We start from the raw sequence: 19,849 nt of genomic DNA on the forward strand, positions 1-19,849 counted from the left end.
TTCTTGCAAGGTGCCGGGTGATTTGTATCGAATTTAAGGTAGTATTTTCTTGCCGTGAAAGGCTTCGAAACAGTCTCTATCAACCGCTTCAAGGCGATGGTTTCTTTACTATTACTTAGGCCAGCAATAAATGACCTTAGGGCTGACCTCGTAGTGAAGGGGTAACTTCATAAATAGATGTTCGACGTTGACTCATGGGGTTGGGTTCTCATCAACTTATAGAAGGCTTCCCATCACATCTTCTTTCCTTGTTTTCTTCTGTGTATGGTACGTTAATATTCTGTGGTATGTTACTTATGGGATCTATGTCGATGTGAGAATGGTATGAATTATATCCCATACAACAGAATAGATGTAATATGCAAAATCATTTGCTAAGGAAGAGGTGCTTGAAAGATGCTTTGTAGCAACTCTTCCATAGCGATATTTTCCATACTGTGTCTTACTGTACTCTTGCATCATATTTGTCATCTTGATATTGACACTGATTGTGGGATTAACATATGAGAATATAACCTGCAAAATACGACAATAAACGGCTAGGGAGAGGTGCTAGGAAGCCTCCATACCCGACAAGAATAGGCTCCTTGGCCGAGATTCACAAAGTTACTACCCACTTCCAGTCGTGTGATGTGTCTTTGTAGGAAGGACAAGGGTCGAGAGGGCAGAGGCTGCCCATGGCTTTCCTTCTTCCTGGGAAAACAAATCTGAGTTACGGGAGGATGTTGATCGTAACTTTGTGAATCCCGACCCTGGAGTGTTGGTTGAAATGTTCGAAGAAAAATGGACGCAGTATTTCCGTATGAACATGAAAGACATCGGTGGCCGGCAGGTGTTGTGTAGACCAGGAGACCCAGGGTGTGGTGGTGATGGCTGTGACTAGGGGCTGCAGAGAGGAGAAAACTTGATTGTATAATCACTATCAATATGGTGACATTCCTGCTACATATGAGTAATTATGTGGACCAGCGTGATCAGATAGGGAACATGTTTTAATTGTGCAAAGGACTACAACAGTACTGATATGGTTGCAACTAATGAGGAGAAAGCCTTTTACTGAGATACAACGTCCCGCTCTTGCAAACTTTTAAGTTCGTGCTTTGGAGATATACCGTACTGGTATGTCTGCTACTTGGAAAACCAGAGTGAAATTTTATGTATGAACAAAGGTTTGTCATCAAATGGTGTTTTTGCCACAGCTAGTGTTTCATGCAATGTCTCATTGAAGTGAGACTCATTACCTCAGTGAAGAATGATAAGCAGACGTAAATAAAAGCTAAGTATCAAGATAAAATCATGACTGAGCCCTTGTTTGAGCAACCATTGAACACCTCACTTGCGTCACTGTGCCTCTGCCTGCCTGTAGTACCGCGGCCTGAACCTCCTGAAGGGTCTCCGCCTCCTGCCCAGCCGCCTCCGTCGCAGCGGGTAGATGTCCTCGTAGTAGTCCAGTGGGGCGTACGGGTCCAGCACCTGACGGGGAACACGGGTGCAGTGGGAGGGTGTTGTGACGGTTAGCATGCACAGTCACTGTAGTAAACTTGTCACACCGAACATTACTGATTATCACAGGAAGTGTGTTTGTCCTACATTACTCCTCGTGTTCCTGACTACAGTTGGGAGAGTTAAATTTCACACCCCCCAACTTCCACCTCATGAGTGACAGGTATGAAACAAAAAGGGCTGCCTTACAGTTTGCTTTTCTCATTAAAGTGAACAGAACAGGATAAATAAAAACTTCATTATGAATCATTATTTAGTATTCACAGTAAACTTGCTATCCATGAAAGAAATAACAGAAGTTGTTTGCATTGTTAATTCGGTAAAATATATATATATATATATATATATATATATATATATATATATATATATATATATATATATGTTCCTCCGTGCTCTCAACCCTCTGACTACAACAGAACTTCTGCCTGTTATATTCTTGTTACCGCCAAACTTATTCAGCTTTGGAGTGGCATCTAGTCATCTTTTTATTAAACTTCCATAAACAGCCATCCAATACTTCGAGGCCATGGGCTGGTATTTGCTTGCCAGACTTTTAAAGATTAGTTATACTGTAGTTTTGGCTGCATAATTATTCAATTACAAACTCCAAGACTTGGTTATATGTAAATCTTGCATGAGAGTATTATTTCGTTTTGCAAATTTCGTGGAGAGAGTCCTTTTATCTTTACTTGTGGTTGGTAGGGACGCCTGCCATCCACTCGATGTGGTACTAGCTTCAGGTGACTACACTGAGTGATAAGCTAAATGATTTCTTGTAGTCCAGGAAATCATTAACACGGATGGTAACCACATACCGAATGGAGGCCAGGTGGTATGATGTGTTAGGTTGCTGTGACTGGATGGAGCCCATATGAATTTACATTCGAAGAGTGGCTGGGGTTTGTTTTTATTGTTCATATATTACCACTCAGGGAAGGGCGACTGGTCACTCAGTGTCTAAGTAACCTAGCCCAGGATCCCAATGCTTATACAAGGTATTGGTTGCTGGATAACAAGTTTGGTATCTCAGCATTATGACTACGGTGCAGTCTTCAAAAAAGTTCTTATTTAAATTAGTCAAACTTAGCTATTACTGAGATCGTCAGTGCCAAATTTACGTACGGCATAGGTTCCATTATTTATAACATCACAAATCTTGCAAATTTATTGATGTAATAAAGAATCACGTTACAAATCCTGCAAATTTATTGATGTAGTAAAGTCACTGTAATGGCTGTTAATGAATGTTGCAATCTTTTTGGGCAGATTCAGGCACAAAAATTGGTCAAATTATTTAGTAACGTAAATTGCTAATTTTGATATTCAGTTATAACTTGCCATTCTCGTCACTGAATATTTATCTTTCAGATAATTTGTAGAAAAATAAATACGACAAAATGTGTTGTGAATGCTGAACGTCGAGTTTTCCCGAAGCTACCGCGTGGAGTGGCGGCGTCTGCTCGTCGTGTCACTATCCTTCCCACGTGGACAGTTTGATAGCATGGAAAGACCAGAACCTACTACAAGTGACCTTCACAGTCCCAAGGTGCGTTCTGCTTTCAAGCCATGTGGTATGGTGTGAGCTAAATTGATATCCAGTGTCTCCAGTAGTGGTACTGTTCCCAACGCTTGAGTATTTTGAGTCAACTACCCTTTAGGTTTTCCTGAGGTAAGGGCTAAAGTTAAGTATGTTTATTGTGCGTTACAATGTGCTGGAAGGGCCAGAGGATGTAGCTGTTAGCTGCTTGTGGAGCACTGGTTTGCCTCAAGTGATAGATTAACGTAAGTAGTGCAGTACTGTTGCTGTTGTGTCTAGGATCCACCGCTGGTGTTTCGGGCGCCAACATTTCTGCGTCCATAACAATATATTCTTCACAGTCTCAATTGATAGGTAAGGTTCATTTTCCAGTTGTTATTTTATAATTTCTGTGGGCTTTATAAAATCCCTGTGTTCTGTACATGAACACATGTATCTTCCTTTCCACACATTGTAATCAACCCTGTGGCATTGCTAAGTTGGTATGCTTTGGATTTTTCTGTCGGGAAGAGCCAGAAATAATTTTTGAATTGTTGTCTAGAACAGGTGAGTAAACCAGGTGAGCAGAAAGACGACCCGTGTAACGTTACGGTATTGTTGGCTTTCATTTAGTAAGCAGTTTGATTTGTGTAACTATTTTCTAATACTTTAAGCAATTCAGCTGTCACCTACAACTTTACCGTAGATTTTTTTTTTTTTACCATAACATTACAGTAGAGATTATTTGGATACATTTACATAAACATCTTGGTGTAAAATATTACTGAAGTTTAGTCAGCCTGCCAGCTTGTGTAATTTCATTATATTTAAGTTCTGGATAGTTTAGGCCTGCTCCTAAATAAGTGTCGGCACGTTATAACTTAGGACAGGTAGCTATGGTTATTTTTTTGCTCAAGTTTGGTTATAGAAGTTGGTGTTCTAGTTGTTCTATCCATTTTGAACAATGGTAAACAAGTATTCCAATGATTTAAACTGTGGCAATGAAGTATTCCAGTGATTTAATCTATTTGAACATTGTATAGTGTTCCAGTGATTTTCTCATTATTAAATTTGGTTATTTTCCACTGCTTTGATTCATTATTAACTTTATTATCTAGTATTGCTGTGATTTAATTTATTATCAAGTATATCAGTGATTGTATCAATTATGAACTGTTATCTAGTATTTCAATTATTTAATGAACTTTATTTCCTAGTATTTCAGTGATTTTACCCAATATACACTTTAGTTATTTAGAATTTCAGTGATTTTTACCCATTATGCATTTTGATTATTTAATATGTCAGTGATTTTACCCACTGTCCACTTTAGTTATTTAGTATTTTAGTGATTTTACCCATTATGCACTTGAGTTAGTTAATATTTCAGTTATTTTACCAGTCTTCCACTGGTATTTCAGTGATTTGACCCATTATGCACTTTAGTTAGTATTTCAATGATTGTACCCATTATGCACATTATTTACTATTTCAGTGATTTTACCAACCATGCACATTAGTTACGTAGTTTTTCAGTGATTTATTCCATAACATTTATTATTATACAGTTATATTATCTTTTAGCTATGATCTTTGGTAATTAGTATTCCAGTGATTTTATCCATTATGAGCTTTAGGTATCAGTTATTTCAGTTATTTTTTCCATTATGAATTTTGGTTGTGTAGTTTTCCAGTGATTTTATTTATTTTGAACTTTGATTATTGCCCAGTGATTTTATCTATTATGAACTGTGGTTGTTTTCCACTGATTTTATCCATTAGGCTATGTATTGGTTATTTTCCAGTGTTTTTATCCATTTTGAACATTGTTTGTGTATTATTCCAGTTTTAATGCATTATGAGCTTTGATTGTGTACTGTTTTTTTTTTTTTTTTTTTTTTTTTTTTTTTTTTTATTATGAAATTTGGTTACAAGCCAGTGTTCCAGTGACTTTATCCATAATGAGCCTAGCATAGTTTCCAGTGATTTTAGCCATTATGAGCTTTGGTTATTTTCCACATTATGAATTTTGATTATGTATGCCATTTATGAAAATTCATGATTAAGTTAGGTCGTGCAGTGTTCTTGTAATGTTGTCATGGACTTTGGTTGTTTTCCACCGATTTTATCCAGTATGAACTTCGGGTAGTTAGTATGCCAGTGATTTTATCCATTTTGAAAGTGTACAATATATAATCACGGATATGTGTGATAATTCGAAGTCCACTTTTGTACTTCACGTGGCTAAACGCGTCCCTGAATTGAAAATTATTTGTCCGAAAATTGCAGTTTTACCAGATGTGTGAAAGTCACATGCTACACTGTTTTTCTTCGAAGTATTTTTCCAGAAGTAGCAAATTTAGACGTGGAAAAAAAAAATCATGGTAGCCACACTGGACAGCCCTAATTTTCCTTCAGTTTATTGACACCTGCAAATTATTAGATGTACCGGTAAGTGAAATTTTAGAAACCACCACTTATAATCTCATAACACTCTTCGTATTTTGAAGGACCACAAGTTGAATAAAATCATGAGCTGAATGCCTTTGAAAATTTGTATACCGTGTATACAGTAGGTATTAACAATATTGAAGCGCTACCCAGTACCGGTACTTTCTGTTGCCTCTTTATAATTATTCATCTCCATCTTCTTCATTCTTCTGGTATACGGTATTCGTCACATGAATCTTTCTGCATTGATAGTTAGGTTTCTCCTTTGACATAGGCTAAAGGTGCCATACCCTGTCCAAAAAGCTTTGCTGCTGGCTCGGCCACCAGATAGCCTACTTCCCCCCCCCCCCCCCCCCAGACTTTTGCGCTGAAATCTACCACTTCCCGGACATGAAAAATTTACTGGTTCTTTATGTTAAATTGTTACTGATGACAGCCCGTGTGTGAGGGTTGGAAGAGGGAGAAAGGTTCCTCATACCATACCATGATAAAGTTCTTGGTTCTTTAGCTATTTGAATTACTACCAATGACTTACCCTGTGTGGGAGGGTTGGAGGACCATACACCGGGGTAAAGTTCCTCACTCCATACACCTTCTGTGCCTGTCCGTACTCTGGGGGCGGCGGTAGGTAGTCTGGGGTGGTGGGATGTTGTGGTGCCTTGTAATCCCCTTCAGGCAACTTGTATTCCACCTCTGGGGCCTTGTAGGAGTACCCTGCTGATGGGGCCTTGTAGTCTGCTTCGGGTGCCTTGTAGTCTGCTTCGGGTGCTTTGTAGTCTGCTTCGGGTGCCTTGTAATCTGCTGCGGGTGCCTTGTAGTCTGCCGAGGGAACCTTGTAGTCTGCTGCCGGAGCCTTGTAATCTGCTCCAGGTGTCTTGTAGTCCTCTGCAGGAGCTTTGTAGTCCTCTGCAGGAGCCTTGTAGTCAGCAGCAGGAGCCTTGTAGTCAGCGGCAGGAGCCTTGTAGTCAGCGGCAGGAGCCTTGCAGTCAGCAGCAGGAGCCTTGTAGTCAGCGGCAGGAGCCTTGTAGTCAGTGGCAGGAGGCTTATAATCTGCAGCTGGTGCCTTATAATCAGCTGCAGGTGCTTTATAATCAGCTGCAGGTGCTTTATAATCAGCCGCAGGTGCTTTATAATCTGCTGCTGGAGCTTTATAGTTTGCAGGAGGAGCTTTATAGTCTGCTTCAGGTGCCTTGTAGTCTGCAGCAGGAGCCTTATAATCCGCTGCAGGAGGCTTATAGTCTGCTGCAGGTGCCTTATAGTCTGCTGCTGGAGCCTTGTATGCTGGTTTGGGTGCCTTGTATGCAGGTTCAGGTGCCTTGTATGCAGGTTCGGGTGCCTTGTATGCAGGTTCAGGTGCCTTGTATGCAGGTTCAGGTGCCTTGTATGCAGGTTCAGGTGCCTTGTATGCAGGTTCAGGTGCCTTGTATCCTGGTTCGGGAGCCTTGTATGCAGGTTCAGGTGCCTTGTATCCTGGTTCGGGAGCCTTGTATGCAGGTTCAGGTGCCTTGTATGTAGGTTCAGGTGCCTTGTATCCTAGTTCGGGAGCCTTGTATAATGCTGCAGGTTTGTGTGGTTGAGGGGTGGCATATCCATAACCTGGCTTTGAGTTGGGGTGTTCCTCTGCAGCGGGGTACACAGTGGGGTCTGGCTGGTAGGGGGACTCGTGGCCCGGGTTGTGGATGGCCCCGTAGGTGGCCACGTGGGGGGCGTGGTCCCCGGCACCCTTGTACTCTATCTCATACTCAGGGTCAGGGGCTTTATACGAGTACCCTCCAGATTCAGGGGCTTTGTAGGCTGGCTCAGGAGCCTTATAAGTTGACTCAGGGGCTTTGTAATCTGGTTCAGGGGCTTTGTAGGCAGTTTCAGGGGCTTTGTAGTCTGGTTCAGGAGCCTTATAGGTAGGTTCAGGGGCTTTGTATGAATAACCACTTGGTTCATGTTTTGGTGCACTGTATCCAGCCTCAGGGGCTTTATAATCTGGTTCAGGGGCTTTATAGGCAGGCTCAGGGGCTTTATAATCAGGCTTTGGTGCTGTGTAGTCTGGTTCAGGGGCTTTGTAAGTGGGTTCAGGGGCTTTGTAAGCTGACTCAGGGGCTTTGTATGAATATCCACTTGATTCATATTTTGGCTCACTGTATCCAGCCTCAGGTGCTTTGTAGGATGATTCAGGGGCTTTGTAGGCAGGCTCAGGTGCCTTATACTCTGGCTCAGGGGCTTTGTAGGAGTATCCACTTGATTTATGTTCTGGTTCACTGTATTCATCCTCTGGTGCCTTGTAGCTTGGTTCAGGGTCCTTAACTCTACTAAGGGCATGGGCCAGCCATGTTTTCTTGTAGTCGTCATCGTAACTGTGTGTGTGGTAGTCCTCGGCTGGTGCCTTGTAATCTGGTTCTGGGGCGTGGTACTCTTTGGCCGGGGCTACGTAGTCTGACTTTGGAGTTTCGTATTTTGTTTCAGGTGCTTCATATGCTGGTTCAGGGGCTTTGTATGAATAACCAGCTTCGGGGGCTTTGTATGATGGTTCAGGGGCTTTATATTCTGGTTCAGGAGCTTTGTATGCTGGTTCGGGTGCTTTATAGTCAGATTTCGGAGCTTCGTATTTTGTTTCGGGAGCTTTATAGGCAGGTTCAGGGGCTTTGTATGAATATCCAGATGATTCATGCTTTGGTGCACTGTAGGCAGGCTCAGGGGCTTTGTAGCCTTGTTCAGGGGCTTTATATGCAGGTTCGGGAGCTTTGTATGCTGGCTCAGGAGCTTTGTATGCTGGTTCGGGAGCTTTGTATGCTGGCTCAGGAGCTTTGTATGCTGGTTCGGGAGCTTTGTATGCTGGCTCAGGAGCTTTGTATGCTGGTTCGGGAGCTTTGTAAGAATAACCAGCTTCAGGGGCTTTGTATGCAGGTTCAGGAGCTTTATAATCAGACTTAGGAGCTTCGTATTTTGGTTCTGGTGCTTTGTACGCAGGTTCGGGAGCTTTGTAAGAATAACCAGATTCAGGGGCTTTGTATGCTGGTTCAGGAGCCTTATAGTCTGTTTTAGGAGCTTCGTATTTCGGCTCGGGTGCTTTGTAGGAATAACCAGATTCAGGGGCTTTGTATGATGTGTCAGGAGCTTTATATTCTGGTTCTGGAGCTTTGTACTCGGGTTCAGGGGCTTTATACTCTGACTTTGGAGCTTCGTATTTTGGTTCAGGGGCTTTGTAGGAGTAACCAGATGCAGGAGCTTTGTATGATGGTTCAGGAGCTTTATATTCTGGTTCAGGAGCTTTGTATGCAGGTTCGGGTGCCTTATATTCTGGTTCAGGAGCTTTGTAATCTGACTTGGGAGCTTCATATTTTGGTTCAGGGGCTTTGTAGGAGTAACCAGCTTCAGGGGCTTTGTATGATGGATCAGGAGCTTTATATTCTGGTTCAGGAGCTTTGTATGCTGGTTCGGGTGCTTTATAGTCTGACGTGGGAGCTTCGTATTTTGTTTCGGGAGCTTTATAGGCTGGTTCAGGAGCTTTATATGAGTAACCAGATGTTTCATGCTTTGGCGCACTGTATCCGGGCTCTGGAGCTTTGTAGTCTGGCTCAGGTGCTTTATAGTCTGACTTTGGAGCCTCATATGCCGGTTCAGGAGCCTTATATGCGGGTTCGGGAGCTTTATAATCTGACTTTGGAGCTTCATATTTTGGTTGAGGAGCTTTGTATGATGGCTCTGGCTCTGCATAAGGTTCAGAATATGTTGCTGCAGGTTTCGCAGAGCCACTGTACCCTGCATGTGGTGCCACATATGTCGCTGCAGCCTGAGGAGCAACATAATGTGGGGACACGATGCTGTAGGAAGGAGGCACGGCATAAGGGTTGTATGAAGGGGTGACCACGAAGGCTGGGTAAGCCGGGGGGCTGTATACGTACCCTGTTTGCTTTTGAGACTGAATGGGGAGAGGACCTGGATGGTGCACAGCAGGAGAGGAGTGCATGGGAGCCATGTGTGTGGTGACGCGTGGCTTGTGGGTGGAGTGGGGGACGTGGGTGGAGTGAACGGGTGCGGGGATAGCGTGGGTGATGGAGGACGAAGGGTGGGAGTCTTGGGATGGAACTTCAGCATAGGTAGATGTGAGTTCTGAACCTTGAGTCACAAACGTGTCATCTGATTCCGTACCCTCAACCAAAAACACGTCATCGGATTCTCCATGATTGCCCATCCTCTTCATCATCCCCAGTAAGCCTCCCATCCTACTTGCCGCTCTTTTCCTTCTTGTAAGGCCAAAATCTGGTTCGTTATCTCTGTGTTCATTGAAGCTTGTGACGCTGGGAAAGCCTAGTTCTGCAGGGGAGGTAGGTGAATTGTCGAGAGGAAAGATGTCTCCCGGAAACTCCTCGGTCTGGAAACCCACCTGGAGAAGAATTTAAAGGGGATGTAATCCAGTCGACGAGATAAACAAGTCTTTGTAATAGTTAACTTCAAGATTATCACAGATCTCTTTGTCATAGTTTGTGACATGGATATTCACTCAATAATTGTGAAGTGTTTGCTGTGCGTGAAGGTAAATGTATATGCAAGGAATCTTAAAACTTATACTTTGGAATATATTACACAGCCATAGAGAGGAGAGTTGTAGGGCTGGTGTCGGACTTATTAATAGAGGTGCTTGTGTTTGGTAGTTAAACTAGAAGACAGAGCTATAAGCAGACCGAGAGAGAAAAGAGGTATACACAATAAAACTTAAGCACAGTTTAAGCTTAGGGGAGTTCGTAAATACGGCCACCTGGTCAGAGGAGAGATTGATGGGGCCGGAGCCGAACTGGAGATTGTTGCCCACCTCTGCTCCCACTCGCGACGTCACGCACACCGCAGCCACCCACCACAACCGCCACAACCGCGGCTCCTGTTCCAATGTATTATAATTTCAGTATGTTTTAGTAGGGATGGAGTCAGCGTATAGTTGTTGTTGATATTTTTGTTGTTGAAGCTGTTGTTGTGGCCCTAGGTTCATTTGGACGTGAATCCGGTGAACTACTGGTTGAAGTTGCCTCCTGCCCTCCATCATTCCCCATTCAGTGACCGGGAGGGAGCTGAGGAACTTGGGTTTAATCGGACATTTACATCAGTACCACCTCGTTAAAGCGTCCCCCTGCAGCTTGTAGTAAATGGAAGGCTCAGAATTTCTTTTCCCACTGTCAAACCCATTCAAGAAGGTGCTGATAAATATGCGTTGTTTCTCCCCTTCAGTAGGCTGTTTCTGTTTCTATACTGCGGGTTTGCGGGTTTTGTGTTAGCTGCCGGAACTGACATTTTTTTTTTTCTCTGGTGTTCTGGAAAGGAAAGGCAGTTATTTCCTTCTGGTGATCTGGGAAGACTGGGGCGACTGGAAGAATTAAGACGTTGACGCACTAATAGGGTTGAAGGTGAAATAGTGCTTATAATGAAACACACACACACACACACACACACACACACACACACACACACACACACACACACACACACACACACACACACACACACACACACACATTCATTGACTTTGGTGTTTCGTCTTTCAATTGTCTTCATATCCTGCCTTGCATTGTCTTTTAGGTGGACGTTAGGGTTGGAATGAGCGTGACGTTTACAAGTACTGGTATATGTTTAATCAAGAGTAAAATAATATGAACAGAAAGATATACCATAGCCGGTCATTACACTTGCACACGCCGAGGACACTCTCACTAACATACTTTTGGCGCTAAGATCGTAAAGAGAAATTTATTGAGTTAAACACAGAGGGACACGTTAATTACAGGTGTGGGACTGCTGTGCACGAGTAAGTTATGAGTTGGCTCCAATGAAGCAGTGAAAGCATTAATGAAGGAGTATGTGGGCTGAGTAAGTGGTCAGGGTGGTCTCTAGGTCTGACCACTAGACCACACACCACCCTCACTACTACCACCTTCATCTCCCCCCCCCCCACCTCCACCATCACCCTTCCCCTCCCCCACCACCACCATCCTTCTCCCCCAACCACCACCATCCTTCCATACCACCCTCCGTCCCTCCCTCTCTCCACTCATCAACTCGATCTCGCCTCTCGTTGGCCATTTTCTTGTCAGCGTGTTTCCTAATTTGTGGTTCTGCATCTCCTCCTCCCCCCCCCCCTTTTTTTTTTCTTTATTTCTTTACGCATTTAGTACAACTAATTATGTGCATCGAAAACGCCACGTACTCTGTTGCTTTGGGTGGATTGTCTCCTGTCCCACCGCAGATCTCGTCCAACCCGCCCACTCCTTTCCTCCCACCTCGTCCATTTCAGCTCTTGACGTGAATGTTTTAACAATGATTGCGGACCTACATTGTCTATTTCCCCAGGATATACCTAGTTCCCCTGTTGTGAACCGCTAGCCCCCACAAAGCCTATCTTAAGTCCATCTTGACCACTCACGATTAGGTATGTTTTCCAAATGTCCCTACGGAAAGAGAGAGAGAGAGAGAGAGAGAGAGAGAGAGAGAGAGAGAGCAGCAAAATCTATCCGTTCATTTATTAGTACAGTAATCGTAAAGTAACGATACTTGATTACTCCAACCAATAACGAAAAACTAATAGCCATTGTATATTCATATTTCAAGGTATGTCATGTGAGGCTTGTAAAAAATGGATGCTTTTCTCTGGACGAACTTTTTTTTTTTATTTTTTTTTTTTTAAGTTGGTAGGTGGATGGTGGGGGAGTTTTTTTTTTTCCCTGTGGGTAGGTGGATGGCGGGGGGGGGGGGCCATTATCAGACAGCCTCATCTTGAAACCATTGTATAGGGATATGTGGCCTAAAATAACGTCATAGATTCATTTGTTCTCGTATGTGTCAGTTCAGACTTTCTTAACAGATATTCCGGTGTTGATGACAGTGTGTGAGAGAGGGGTGAGTGGGGCGCCGAATTTAACCCCGTGAAAACTATGACTATTATTCATTTATTTATTTATCCATATTTATTCACATTCAGTCATTAATTCATTATTCTTGCTACCATCAGAAGAGACTAGTTGAGTTTATACAGCCTTCGTTTACTGCCTCATGCTCCAAGGACTTCCCCTCACGTAATTAAAATCGTCTGCTGTTAGCCAAGAAATAATAATAATAATAATAATAACAAAAGTTTGCCGTGACAGAGGGGTTTTATTTTAGACTGGCTTACTCTTAGCTGAATAAAACCGTCTGGAAGTAGTTGGAATAAATATAGGAGAGAAGACGTGACCATGTATGGGAGGGCTTGTGTCGCCTCCCCCTTCTTCCCCTCTGCAGGAAAAGCGAACATACGGACGGTTTGATTAAGGGGCGTATGTGTGTCCTTGGAGGCATTGGAGGCTTCGTAGCACCTCTTGCATAGACTAAATTGCCTAGAAAGATGTGTTACGAAAGCATAAGAAACCATTTGTAATTTGAGCCTATTCAGTCTCTTTCATCCCCCTTTGCAAAAATCCTGCCTATTGCCTTGGCTTCTGTTGCGATAGTTTTTTATTTTTTTTCAAGCGGTACCTCAGTCGTAACTAGAGATGTTTATGATGACGCGTATTCACTGTTAAAAATGACAGGTATTCACCCATTCGGAAATTACCACATAGAAGAAAGCAATCCAGTGTTTCACCATCATAGACATACGTTAATGTCTGTGATAATTTACTGCAGTATGAAAACGAGAGGTATTTCTCCATTCAATAATTACAGGTTTTATAGATGGCAGTGCAGTAAACGAGGAAAGACTGCATGCTTAATGATCGTTTTTATTACCTAGCGTTACCACGATCTTAACCGCAGGAGGTAATGACTACGAAAATTACCGTTTAAAAATGACAAGTTATTCTGCCACTCAGTAATAATTAAAATTTATTGGAGGCAATACGGTTCAAAATAACAGGCTATTCATGCAGTGAGTAATTACCTCGCTAGATTATGTAAAACCGTGGACAAGTGCATGACTGGCAAAGAAATGGTCTCTCTTATACCTGTCGCCAGCCATGAAGGAATGAAACAGTATTGTATAAAAAGTGTAACCAGGGAAGACAGTGTGGAATGCATGACGATGATGGCTGTTCATCCAGTCAGGAATCAAACATATTCTATAGCAGACAGCCATTTGAAAGGAGAAACATTGGCTGACCTTGAAATACTGTACTCGCAGCTATTTTTGTACCAGCCACTAGTCATAGCGCGGTGAAACAGTGATATAAAAAGGTTTAATGATGTAAAGGGCCTGAGAGACTGCGTAGTGCATAGGAGTGGAGATAGCTCTTCATTATTCATCTAATCACCTATTCGTTATTCACATGATCACTGGTTACCAGAATTTTTTGAAAGCAACCCCATGAACGGATTGACTGACCTTGAAGTAGTCTCTCTTATACCAGCCAGGAGCCATAAACCAGTGAATCAAAGTGGTATAAAAAGATATAATGGAGTGAGGTGTGACAGGAAACGGTGTGGAATGCAAGGTACTGTATCAGATTTTGTAGAAACGATGGCTGACCTTGAAATAGTCGCTCTCTTATACCAGGCAGGAGCCATAAACCAGTGAAACAATGTGGTATAAAAAGGTGTAATGGTGTGAGGGGCCCGGGGGAGACAGGGGGTGTGTAGTGCATGGTAATGAAGGGAAAGTGGGTCGCTTTGTCCCTCTTCTATACAGCCGAGGTCATTGTGGTCGCTCCCGAATGTACTACTCAGTGACGTCATTTATTTTTACTTTTGCCGCCACCACACGATTTGACTTTAGGCATGTATGCTGAAACCTGGAGTAGAGAAGTTGCATGCAGGCCCCCAAAATTTCAACTTTTTTTTTATTACTAACAATGAGGGAACGTATTTGGCATTCCCATTTGGTTGCTGTCTGAATTTTGTGGTATGGGATGCAGGCTGGTCATACTTAATAACCACAGGCATTCCACTAATGACTGTCAGAAATTGGGTTTTGCACTCCACTTAGCGATTTAAGGTTTAATCGTAAGGCCATTAGATTCAGGAGCTCTCGTAGTGAAGGGGTTAGAACCACTTCCCCTCCCCCCTCTTTTTTATTTTTTTCAATTAATCTTTCGCCACCGCCTCACGATTTTATAAGGAAAGATCTCATAGCGAACGGCTTTCAAACTCCCCATTAACGCGCCAGATGGTTTCATTCACATCAGGGATGACTACGTAGTGATAGGGATAGAAACGATAGCTATTAATGTCCTTCATTATGATGACGTCTTTTATTTTACACTTGCCACCAACAGAACTTTATTCATTGTATTTTGAAAGCCCTAACGACAAGTCCGTTCACTCGTTATACACTGCTGCGTAAAAATGTTTTATGAAACATTTCAGTGTTCTTGTTTTATATTCCTTAGGCAATCTCTCTCTCTCTCTCTCTCTCTCTCTCTCTCTCTCTCTCTCTCTCTCTCTCTGAAATCTTGTTTGTCTGTCTATTTGTCTGTATATCTTAGTTGCACCTGAGTAGCGCAACAACGTGTTGTCAACGGTTCGGTTTCTTGTCTTTTGAACATAACTATTAGCAGTTGCAGGTCAACAGCTTTCGGTATACAGTGTTGTAATTCATGTCAGTCCCCATACTCCTTCAGTGGCGTAGCTGCGGAGGGGTCTTGCGGGCCCGGGCCCCACAGGTACACCCTTGCCCTCCTCCACTGTCTTTCCCATATTTGATTTCGGTTTGCTTAATGTGAACATATTGTGTAACAGTGCCCCACCCCTCGAAGTTGAAGACTTGGACCTATCTGCCCCCTCCCCCCTCCCCTTGCTCCCAAATGTCAAGAGCTGGATACGCCACTGCACTCCTTCGACTGTAGTAAGTGATCAGTACTTTCCAGACTCATGTTGTCAGCATATTGGCCCTTTTTTCATAATTACGTCGCAGCAATATTTATCGTAATTACTTCGTAGTCAAGAGATAAAGCCTCATTTCCTGGTCATTTGCATGTGTGAGCGACGGGTGATGAGCGAGGCCGAGGTATTGGTCAGTTCCCTCGACCTTATCTTATGTTTTCTGCCATAGTGTGTCTGTCTACCTTGGTTTTCTGTGATGGCGTCAGCTGGCTTCAGGGTCGAACGGCGACGGGAGGAATTAATCACCATAGAGGCGTGGAGAAGGAAGGTAATTACGAGAACCTTCAGTGTGGCGCTGGCAGGATGGATGATTTATGTCCGAGGGTGTTTTGTATGACGCTGTTTGGGTTTACCAGAGAGAGAGAGAGAGAGAGAGAGAGATTTTCTATAAGGTTTGCGTATTAAATGGATTATTTCGATTGACTGAATATTTATTGTTTAAAGGTATACGGAGTAGTTATACAACAAGAGAAGGTGGTGGGTTTTGCAGAGAAGTAGTGGGTCTTGCCACAAACCTTCAGCTAATGCAGTTATATACAGTCAGTGGTTATAAATTCGGGGATCCAACCACACGCTCTTTAGCAAATAGTAGCCAAAGTATATGCTATAAAATGGTAATGAAAGTATAAGATATATTGCATACAGGAGTGAGAAGTAGCATCACGGCAATATAGAAATATAGCATGGCAGCACTTGCCACAGCCTAAGGTGATGACATATTGCACCGCCCTATCAGTATTATGGGATCGGTGAGATGGCCCAAACACCCACCAACACGACACCACTTACCCCCTCTCTCCTAACTTTCTACTTTTAGTCAGTTATTTATTGTATATTATCTGAGTCATTTTAGGGGTTGTGTTGAATTATATTTGCTATTACGGTCTGTGTATATAAGTTTGTTCTGTGTTACGTTGATGTGTGTGTGTGTGTGTGTGTGTGTGTGTGTGAGAGAGAGAGAGAGAGGGGGAGAGGTTTCGTGACGTTTAATAATACAGTAATATATATAAGAATGGTTGGGAGGGAGGGAGGAGCGGAGACGACGGTGATTAGAGGCAACATTATGAAAGTAAATGTGTGAACTGGTGAGGCAGGCTTGAAGGTCGGCGCCTGGAGGGAGGAAGGAAACGAGGAGTAGGGAGGGAGGAGGTAAGCAGGAGGCAGAGGGAGATGAAGGGAGAGAGGGTGGAAACTGGGAGAAGGGAGAGTGAGAGACAGAGAGGGAGTTAGTAGATAGGAGGATATGGGTGGAAGAGGGTGGAAACTAGGAAAAAGAGTGAGAGACAGAGGGAGTTAGTGGTTAGGTGGGAGATAAAAAAAAAAAAAAAATGTAGGAGGACGTGGGTAAGTGAAAGAGCGAAGAAATATTACACAGGTGGATATTGGTAAAAGGGAGAAGGGAGTGGCAGAGATATGATGGGTAGAATTATGTAGAATGAAGGGCAAGGCGAGATGGACAGCTGCCACGTACCCCTGTCATCTGGTTTCCGACACCATATGTGAGTAATGGCCTAAATAATGTGGTAGCACACTTGTAATTATCACACCTGTGTTGTACAAGAGACTATGGGCTGTCTTTGGCGTAAAAAAGAAGTGGAGGGGGGGACGAGACAGGGGAGGTTCCTCACCCATGACTAATACGTATTCTTTGGTTCAAAAGTTGTGAAAATACTACCGTAGAATAATTTTGTTAGTAAGATAAAAATACAAAAACAACAGTGTCAGCATTTTCTCCACACCTTATCCTCCGTTCACTCAGTCCAGTAACACCACAGTGTGACGTGCTGATGACCAGAGAGAAAAATAATGATGACTGTTTGAACATATGGAACTGTAACAACGAATTCCGTATTACTCCCTGGGGGATGGGTAGGGGCCCGTGGCAAGGCTATCGTATTCCAGAACATTTTAGGGTAGGAGAACGACCAACGACCCTGGCAGCGTGTTACATGATGGACAGTAAGCCAGTCGTCTCGTGGGTGTCAGCCGTTGTGCATTTAAGGCACAATCCACTCCCACCCTAGTAATTTCATCACCATTATCATATTTATCAACAGAATCCGATATAATATTTCGGCCTTGGTTTGGGAAGTCTGTAACAAAGCTGTCTGGTTTCTTAACTTGTAACTAGCAGGCTGTGGTATTGTGTGTGGGTGCATACCGCTTCCTACACATACTAATTCGCCACCTTTAGTACCACGACGCCTCTTTTTGGTCTTGTCAGCCGTCAGATTTATTTTTATCGTAAGTGAAATTTTGTCGTGGCATCGTTTTTATCTTCAGTAGTGACATCAATTTTACCTTTATTGCATTTTTACCCTTAGCCGGCTGTAATGCATTTGGGGAGACGTGAAGTTTTTGTTCAGCATTGTAGAGGCCTTCACCAGCTCCAACAGCCTAAATTGACCCCATTTAGTACGACTCTACGAGGACCTGTTTTTTTCCATTTCTGTCCTTTTTGTCTTAATTTGGTTGGTAGGGCGTCCACCATCCACTCACTCGATTTGTGCTATTTACAGGACTCTGTACTGTGTAACAAGCCAAGTGGTTTCCAGGAGCACGGGAAACCATTTACTGCGCTTGGTGGTACCCTTATAACTAACAAGTGGATGCCTGTGGGTGTAGTGGGTTAAGGTGCTTTAACCGTATGTGGGCAATCGAGGTTAAATTCGAGAGTTGGTTGAGGTTCATCGTTCGCATAGTGCCGCTTAGGGGGCCTTAATTGTCTGGAATAAATGGTGTAGCTCTGGCGCTTTACGTTCCTGATAGGGCTGTACAAGTAAGAATGATGGGTGGACTACTGCCAGGCGATTTGCCGCACGAATTCTTCCAGTATCAGTTCGTCCTTTATGCCTCAGTATTGTTAGACTTGTATTCAACGTGTGAAAGATCCCTCGTGGTGAAGGGGTTAAATGTGGAGACAGGGGATAGCTGGAGAGGCAGGGAATGAATAACCAAGAGACAGGGTAGAGATGAATGAGGCAGAGAAGGGATATAGACAGGAAAAGACGGAAGGGGTGGGCAAGAAGCCAGGGAGGATTTAGGTAAGAGACGTAAGGAGTAGGCAGAGAGACAGGGAAGGGGTGGCCAATGCTGAGAGACAGGAGATAGTTAAGTAGGCAGGGAGGAGATAGCCGGTGATATCTAGACAGAAAAGATAGTTTGGGTGACAAAAAATGGCTAGGCAGAGGGGGGGGGGGAGTGAGGAATGAATGAATGACTAAAGGAAGGAAGGGGAGGGAGGGAAGCGTGCAAAAAGCTGATGGTCACTCTTTCCCAGTTCTTGAGCGACTTGAGAAGAAGTAAGTGGGGGGAGAGGTGGAAGGAAAAAGAGCACAACAGTATTAAACACACACACACACACACACACACACACACACACACACACACACACACACACACACACACACACACACACACACACACACACACACACACACACACACACACACACACACACACACACACACACAGCAAAAACCCGATGGTCACTCCCCAGTTCTTGCTGAGTGACCACAGAACACTGGCCACTTCAGTCCGAGGAGAGTCATCAGATCAACTATACTCTTTCGCTAACCCGGCCTAAAATTGCCGTCTCCACCTAGAATTTTGTAGAAACAGATTAACAATAGAATATGGTACTAGTCAGGAAGAAGTGCTATGGAGTGGACTTAGAGCCGTAGTATTGTCTTTTTTCTGCCACGGAGCTACATGAAATTAACTGGAGAAGAACGAAAATCTGAGCCAAGTTGGAGGAAAAAAAATTATATATAGTTTGCGTCAGATGAACATAACTGTCCATCGTAAAATCCAATTAGACCTTTCACGAGATGACAATTTTGGGTTATTTTTGCTCTCCTATTTTTGTAACTGGTGTTCATACAGTTTTGATTTAGCCCTTTCACTACTATTTGTCTTACTTTTCTTTTTCATTTTCATAACCGGTCTTTGTACGAAACTGATTTTTACGCATTTTTAATACGAGAATATTTCTGATTTATTTATTTTTTGTTGGCTTTATATTTTTCTGCCTCGCGCTCGTACAAATTGAACTTAACGCTTTTACTTCGATGGCGATATTCCGTTTTTATTCTTGCCACTTCCTGATGGTTTATGTATGTATGTATGTATTTATTTATTTATTTTTAGTGGTTAGGAAGGATCTCGTGGTGGTGGAATTAGATCTCCTCACCCCTTGACAACGTTGATACCATGTCTCTAAAATTTTCGGCAGGCGTACACGAAGCACTTGGGTGTGGTAGAATCTTTTGTGTGTTTGTGTGTGTGTGTGAGATTATCATACTTTTCATGATACATATTTTTTCTGTTAGTTGAATTTATAGATCTCTCTCTCTCTCTCTCTCTCTCTCTCTGTACGGTATATATATATCGTACACACACACACACACACACACACACACACACACACACACACACACACACACACACACACACACACACACACACACACACACACACACAAAGGAAGTTACGGAGCAGAATTGATTTTTTTATTATGGTGTCAAAATCCAAAAGGAAAACTGA

At 43.1% G+C, this 19,849-nt stretch overlaps 1 protein-coding gene across 1 annotated transcript; it reads right to left on the minus strand.

Moving 5' to 3' along the window:
• Nucleotides 1-1,341: 1,341 nt before the first annotated feature.
• LOC145393685 (uncharacterized) lies at nt 1,342-15,118 on the minus strand. The gene is made up of 6 exons (XM_080267733.1): nt 15,035-15,118; nt 10,218-10,343; nt 7,823-9,851; nt 7,196-7,771; nt 6,009-7,006; nt 1,342-1,473 (listed from the first exon to the last, which is right to left on the minus strand). The coding sequence occupies exons 1-6, from the start codon at nt 15,116-15,118 to the stop codon at nt 1,342-1,344; spliced, it is 3,945 nt and encodes a 1,314-aa protein (XP_080123859.1).
• Nucleotides 15,119-19,849: the final 4,731 nt, after the last annotated feature.

This window comes from Coenobita brevimanus, chromosome 25 (genome assembly GCF_032717465.1).
Source record: "Coenobita brevimanus isolate Jiangsu-jjx chromosome 25, ASM3271746v2, whole genome shotgun sequence".
Lineage (NCBI taxonomy): Eukaryota > Metazoa > Arthropoda > Malacostraca > Decapoda > Coenobitidae > Coenobita > Coenobita brevimanus.

Excerpts from the sequence above, each read along its gene's own strand:
- LOC145393685 (XM_080267733.1), bottom strand. The coding sequence starts at position 15,118 with ATGGGAAAGACAGTGGAGGAGGGCAAGGGTGTACCTGTGGGGCCCGGG. Across the intron at positions 7,772-7,822 it reads CGAGGACTACCACACACACA|TTAAGGACCCTGAACCAAGC; the intron begins GTTACGATGACG and ends CCCTTAGTAGAG. Across the intron at positions 7,007-7,195 it reads GTATGAGATAGAGTACAAGG|GATACAAGGCACCTGAACCT; the intron begins GTGCCGGGGACC and ends CTCCCGAACTAG.